Source organism: Montipora capricornis, chromosome 7, assembly GCF_036669925.1.
Source record: "Montipora capricornis isolate CH-2021 chromosome 7, ASM3666992v2, whole genome shotgun sequence".
NCBI classification, from domain to species: Eukaryota; Metazoa; Cnidaria; class Anthozoa; order Scleractinia; family Acroporidae; genus Montipora; species Montipora capricornis.
The window spans coordinates 9,619,463-9,626,962 of NC_090889.1; the positions used below are offsets into that span (position 1 = coordinate 9,619,463).

Genomic DNA, 7,500 nt, shown 5'->3' on the forward strand with positions numbered 1-7,500 from the left:
GTATATGGGCTCAGCGGAGTCTACAACAACAGGAAGGGATGACAGTTCCGGTTGGACCTCCACAGAACTTTCCTCAACACAAGCTTGGCCGGAAGTTGAAGCTATGGATTAAAATGAAAACATAAAAATACCTCTGATTATTTTACAATTTTAACCAGTGAATGTTTAAAGAAATACTGACAACAAAATTTACCTGTGACAGTAACAGGGAACGATGGAAGGCTTACATCAAATAATCTCACTCGTGCAGGTGGTGGTTCTCGTTTTTTTGGAGATTTTCTTTTCTTTGGTGATCTTGACCAGCTAAACATACTCGGAACTGCATGCTTCTCCAGAACACGCTTCCCTGTTAAAGTTGTCTTAAAATCCCCTTCCTTAAAGTGTACAGAACATACTCTTGTGCTGTTTGTTATCTATAGATGAAACAGATCATAATATTTATTGTAAACACACGTGCGCTAAGATGACATCGACAACTTAGCCAACTTACCTGGAAAGTTTTGCCCACGTCTCGCCGTATTTTCACAAGCCACTGCTTTCGAATGAATTTATCACTGGGAAATTGGTGAAAGGTGAGGTTTGGAACTTTTTTAGCGCGATTATTTTGACATTGCGGCACGCAACAGTGATCTCTGTTCGGCATGATCTTGTCTCCTCAATCGCCGGAAGTTGACCTTTACACGCGTGGCCTCGCATTGGTGTCAAAAGTTCATGACGTCAATCCAAGATGGCTGCTGTGCGATAAAGGCGAATTGAACAGTTCGTAGCCTGTGGACTTGAAGATATTGGCTCCCAGCTGGAGTTTCAACGTTTGGTTAAGGAACACACTTGCCATGATGAAGTCAACCGGAGCACAGTAATATTAACATCGACTTCATCTCAGAGTTCAGACAGCTTTAAGTCGAGGTCCAGTCATGATAGTGTTAAGCCATCGAGAAATGCCCTGAGAAATATGGTTCCTTTGGACGCCAGGATTTACAAGGCTAAGTACGTAAGCTATGCTTTTATATTTAAGCTAAGCTTCATGCAAAATCGGGTTACGTCTATTTTCAGGTTTCTCTTGCACAGTAGAAATAATTTTTACATTTGTGGCGTGTACTTGTTGAAATATTCAGTTGAGTGGGAATAAGAAGCGAAAATATATGTAGACTTGGAATATTTTCAGTTGATTTCGCGCGGTGTGATCACGTGACTTGTAGACTCCCTACATCATATACCCAGGGGTGTCTTTTTTATATTTTTCGTTCAGCAACCAGCAAACAAGTATGCACATACTTGTGCAAATTTGTAATAACATAAAAGTCAAATTCAGTAAGAAACAAGAATCAGGTAGCTAGTGAAGTTTAGTCAGTTGAATGGTATTAATGCAAGTTTTATTGTATGAATATTAAGGCAAATATATTTTGGCATACTGTACTGAACTTCATGTTTGCACGTTTCACAGGAGACGTACTGTACAGGAAAAAGCAGTAATGAAATGGCCAGGAAATAACATTCCTGTTTTCCGAAAAAACGTGAAAGCCTTAAAAGAGCTAAATGACTTAGTTGAAGAACTGGCAGCAACCTGCACATATGAGCCTTGTGGTTTTACAAAAGAGGGAATACGGAAACATATACTTGACACGTTGAATGAAAGACGGCGAAGAATTAAAAAAGGTCATGACTACACAAAGGTACACTGGAATGACCTAGCTTTTTTTTCACTTGCCTTTTCCACCTTTTTCTTTCCACCAGAATGTACAAGGCAGTTTGGCGTCTTATTTTTGGACAGTTTAAATCATGCAGTTCATTTCAGAGCTAATTACTAGAAAGAAAAAACTATACATTGTTTTCTTAAAGGGAGATGCACGGCAGAAAAAACATGATAGCGATGATCCAAATGGAAAATGCAACAATGAGTTAACATGGTTAACCACAGAAATGGGGAATGAAGATTTACTGGTAGATAAGGACCACAAACAACATGGTAATTTAGAGGTGTCCATGCATAATAATAATGATCATCGTCATCACCATCAACATCATTATAACATACAACATTCTTTCATCATATACACCAAGATACACATCTTAGTGTATTATTCTTGAAGGTCACAATCAGTCAAAGTCTTGGAAACACTTGGTGTTAAGTCTTGTGCATGTATCATTTCTTGCCGCTTCAAACTCTTACAGAGTCTAGACTTAGGTATAATATGGGACTTTTACCTTACAGATGGCAAATCAAAAGCTGATGATCAGGCAATCAGCAACCTAGAGCTCATATCAGAATCTGAAACCAGTGAAGATGGCTGTGACGGTGAAGAGCAACGTAAACAGTGGTAATAATCCCCCTTCCCATCATGAAAAATGGCACTCATAACAAGCTCTCTTGATAGCAGGCATTAAAATCCCAGATGCAATTATCCTTCTGATAGTACATGTAGGTCCCCTGAATTGAATATAAAGCCTTGGACTACTAGAGTTTAAGCTGTTCTAGGCTGATCTCTTACATGTACATATGTTTAAAGCTGTTTCCAGTAATAACCCCTCTAAAAGTAAACAGCTTGTTATGAGAATTTTCCTCTACAGCAGTGTGTTATTATGAAAATGTAAAGCTTAAGATGCAAAGGTCATGTGTCATTATAATATAGTCCAGATTTGACCATTCCAATTTCTCTTTTGTTGTAATTAAAGAAATCTGTTTCTTTGTTGAAGGTCCCCCATTGAAAAATATTGATCTAAAGCCAAAGAGAAAGCCTAAAGTTGTTGACAATCCAACAAGCAAGGAGTCACTTGCAAACACAGAATCAGAAAGTGAAGATGATCATTTCTTTGAACAACAAGGTATTTGTTGTGTACTGGTATTAAGACAGTATCTTAATTAGCTTAATAAGGCCCACATAAGAGATTCCCTTTTTAATTCCATGTAATAAACAGAATTTTTTTGTTTGTTGCAGTTTCCTCATCAAAAAGGATTGATCGAAAACGGAAGAGCAAGAAGAAACCAAAGAGCAAGTCAACCAAAGAAATGGTTAATGCTCTCAAATGCAAAGGTAATTGAAAAGTATTGATATTACTAACTGATTAGTTTGTGATATATAAAAGGGATTTTAACTTTAGATGCATTCTTTTAAACATGAGGTTGTTTTGAGCTTTGACAGGGAGGTAATGTTTGAAATGCTTGTTTTTTAATATCTTTATAACATAAAGTGCTACAAAATGAGTGTGGTATTCCTTCTTTTACAGTTGGTACTTCAGATGCTGTTGACAACTTGGCCTTGAGCAAAAAAGCTGCAGAAGTCATTATTTGTGTGGCCTTCAATGCAATTAATGTCAAAGAAATTTCGCGGTCTCAGCTGGCAGCAGCAACAAAGCCTTTAAAACTGAAATTGAAATCTTCGCTTTCTAAAGAGGAGTATCTTAAGCCAGTTGCTGATGGCCTCATTAAGGCTGGTTACATAAAGTTGACTAAGGAGCTAAGTCATGACACTATAATTGTTCGTGATGATATTATCCTCTTAAAACCATTTTAGATACCTTGTGGTGTAAGAATTCTGCCAGGAATGTTTGGTGTGTTTACCAGTGAGGAAATAGGTTCCCCTCCCCCTTGTTGTGGTTGACTGTAAATCCTTAATTTCATACCAAACTGAAGTTTGGAAGTTAAGGATTTTATCTTGAACATTAGTGCTTTAAACTTACCAAATGGATGTAGAACTCCTCTACACACTGAAGCACTTCGGTGTCATTCATTTGGTGCCCATATCAATACTAAATCTGGTAAGCCAAATGTTGTGTTCAGAATGGGTAATATTTAGCTTTCAGTTAGTGAATGTTTAGAATTTGTGTTATATCGCACGTACAATGACTGGTTCTTGGTTAGTAAACAATTGAGTTGTCTTTATTGCTCCATTTTGTTAGCCAACATGTAGTTCAGCTTTATCCCTCCATAATTATAATTGTACGGTCACATGCTTTGATTCCCAGAATAAAGAACACATTGTTGCACGCTTCCTATACATGAGTGAGTGTCCTTGATTTGGCATCCTCTACATAGATTCAATAACAACACAAGGCATAAATTATGTTAGTCATTTTAACTATCAAACATTACATTAGTATACTTCACATTACTGTTAAAGTAATGGGAAATTACTAAGAACAAAATTTAATTCTTGTTCCTTTAGTAACAAGGTAATGATATAATTACCATAAATCAATTTGATGGTTATTCACCTTTTCCCATGGATGATTTTTGACCACCATGGATGCCATAAATGGCATCATTAATTCTTTTCCCATGGATGGTTTGTGACAGCAGTTAAATCTACTATTTCCCATTTTAAACAAGTGAGGGTTTAAATAAGAATACCATTAATGGGTTGGTGATAAAAAACATTATTGATAATTCACCTCTTCCCAAGAATGGCTTTTGAGAATATTTCCACTAATAACTTGTTTGGGTTTTGAAACAATTCCATTAATGGGTTTGATAACAGAAACGTTGGTAATTATTAAACGTTTTTCCATGGATGGTTTTTGAGAGTGGTTAAACAGCTTTTTCCCATTTTTAAATCTGTTTGGATTTAACAAATACCATTAATAGGTTTATGAAGAGAACCCATTATTAGTTATTCTCATTTTTCCTTGAATGGTTTGTAAGAATGGTTAAATTATCATTTCCCATCTTTAAATCCTCTATTGGGTTTTAGGAAAACCATTAATGGTTTTTAAAAAAAGAACCCATTAATGGTAATTATTCGCCATTCACATGGATGGTTTTTAAGAATGGTTAAAGTATCATTTCCCATTTTAGAAACCATTATTGGGTTTTGGATTTTTTTTCCTGTGAAAACTAGATTAACGTTGGAAATTGGGCGGACATCTAAGACAGTTAATAATGCAGACTGAATGTTACCATGCGATATCGTCATGAGGCAACAAAGGGCAGCTCACCCGTGTCAGTTTCTTGTTGCATTCGAGACATGCTAAAATCCAGCCATATTATCGCTCATCCACAAAGAGGACAAAAGCCATATAATAATTCCAAACCCAAAATGAAGTTATCACGCTGATCTTTCGTTGCATTCTCGGCCATAAGACAGCCTGAGAAATGACACGTTCATCCTCAGTATCTGTCTCGCTCGGTCACGCTAAATTTGGCCTCATTATCGCTCAGAACAAAGCAGGACAAACGTTTCGCCCAATTGCTGTGGCGGGACAAATCTGATTTCTCGCTTTGTCTCGTTCAAGTCACGCCTCAAAAATTACTTTATGGCCAGAATCAGGCTGGATTCTTGCCATGTCAGGCTATAAATTTTCGTAAGGGTAGTGCTGCTAAAGGACATCCTTTTGTGGCACAAAGATAATTTTTGCGGTATAATTTTTAACAGATAAAGTTCTTTTAAAGAATATTATCATTGGTGTTAGTTGTCAGGCACAAATGTGGCAGTTATTAGAAGCATGACTTGTGAAAAGTGGAAGGCCTTTGTCCTTTCCAGTTTCTCTTTACAATAAACTAACAGTAACAACGTAATGGTATTGCCTGTTTTAAATAAAATATTATTTTTCAACTTTTGGCATTTGAGGTGATCATAATATCATTATTCTGGCCACCATGGCGAGAACAAAAAAATTCGACAAGTAAAATAACAGTTTGAAGTTTGAAGTTTATTTATTCATAAATACATAGCAGTTAAAAAACTGAACTGCGTATTTACTTACTGAACATAATGAAGATAAAAACGTTACATTCATTTAATTATTAACTATCTAATTATTAAAAGGGTCCACTAGGCTAAAAAAAGAGACTCTAAGCTGAGTTCGCTTTAAGACATGAAGAAATATAAAACTATTTTTAAAACGTTCGGTTTTAAAGCGTGGTACGTTAAAAGGTGGCGTGCACCTTAACAAATAAGTAGTTTCATGCGTTGCTGGTAGTAACTTATAAAGGCGGTGATTGTTGTCATTTACAATCTTGTCGAAAAGTGTCTCACACATTTCGTCATGATGGATGGCTAATTCCTTAAAGTTCATAATAGCCAAGACCAGGACAGATGATGGACATTGCTCTCTTCTGTACATGTTCTAATTGTCGCATTAAATATCTAGGCAAACTGTAGTGAAAAACCAGTACCGCATAGTCCATGATTGATGTAATACAACTAGAGTAAAAAAGCCCTAGATCAGTGCGAGCATTATTGGCTCTCTTAAGTTGAATCAAAAAATATAATCTCTTAGAGGCCTTCTTAACAATTTCATTAATATGGATATTCCAGGTCAAATTACTGGAAATATTAAGACCCAAAAGCATTACATTTTCTACTACTTCCAAAGTATCACCATTGATGAGAATGGGCTCAAATTCTTGCTGGAACTTTATAAAAGATATTCGCATCTCTTTACACTGTTCAGTGTTCAGTTGAACTCTGTTTTCTGGTGACCATTGTATTACTCTATCTGTATAACCCTGTGCATTACTAAGCTCCCATTTTGCCACCGTTTCGGAGATGGTGGTATCGTCTACATATTTTCATGAGCGAGCATTTTCGACCACAAGGTCATTAATACTACTTCAAAAAAAGCCAAGGCCCTAGTTTGGTTCCCTAGGAGATGCCCGAGGGGATTGATCCCCACTCAGATACCCATCCCTCACCAAGTTTGATTCTTTGAGATCTGTCTGACAAAAAGTCGATAATCCAATTAATTATGCTAGTTGGCACGTTTAACTTACATAATTTTCTTATAAGAATGCTATGGTCGATTAAGTCAAAAGCCTTACGATAATCGAACAGAGGAGTTCTTATAGTAGCACTATTTCCGTCGGTGCCCTTAGACCAATCATGAAACATGTCCAATAAAGCAAGGGTGGTGGAAGACTTTGGTACAGCGCCATACTCATTCATATCAAGTTTATTTAGAACGGCAGGCATAATGTAATCGCGTACCACGAACTCCTCGGCTACTTTCGAGACACATGGAGTAAGTGAAATGGGTCTAAAATCCTTGTTTAAGATTTTTTCAGGTTTTTTCTTAGGAAGCTGAGTTACATCAGCCAATTTCCACGAACAAGGTAGATCTTGCTCTTTAAACGATGCATTGAGAATTCTGCTTACAGGAAAAGCAAAAAGGTTGGCGTATTCTCACAGAAGCCAATTAGGAATCCTGTCGGGGCCACATGATTTAAAGGGATTGAATTTTGTTAGTATTTTCCAAACACGTTCTTCAAATACTTCTAGGAACTCCGGGGAATTTTTTTCCAGTGCCAGGCAAGTAATGGGGCAAGACAGGCGATACTCTTCAAGAGGCTCGGTTTTGTTTATGGAATTCACCAATTCATGTGTAGATAAGTTCTCAACTTACTCAACGTTTATGTGATTAAGGAGATCACCTGAGCAAACTTTCCCGCCAATTATACGTTTCATCTCTCTCCACCAAACTTTGGGGTCTTCCTTCTTCGTATGCGCCACACGTGACTCATAAAACCTTGTTCTACAAAGCTCTCTCTCTCAGTTAACCTCATTC

General features: G+C 36.9%; 1 protein-coding gene across 1 annotated transcript in view; it reads right to left on the reverse strand.

Annotated features, from left to right (window-relative positions):
* LOC138057728 (uncharacterized) overlaps nt 1–697 on the reverse strand; it is a 2,173-nt gene extending 1,476 nt beyond the window's left edge. Inside the window, exons 1-3 of the mRNA XM_068903653.1 lie at nt 491–697; nt 185–413; nt 58–83 (exon numbers count right to left, since the gene is read on the reverse strand). Of these exons, the coding sequence (XP_068759754.1) occupies nt 58–83; nt 185–413; nt 491–643 (408 nt within the window). The 5' untranslated portion in view covers nt 644–697. The remainder of the gene's footprint in view (nt 1–57; nt 84–184; nt 414–490) is intronic.
* Between the last annotated feature and the right edge of the window lie 6,803 nt (nt 698–7,500).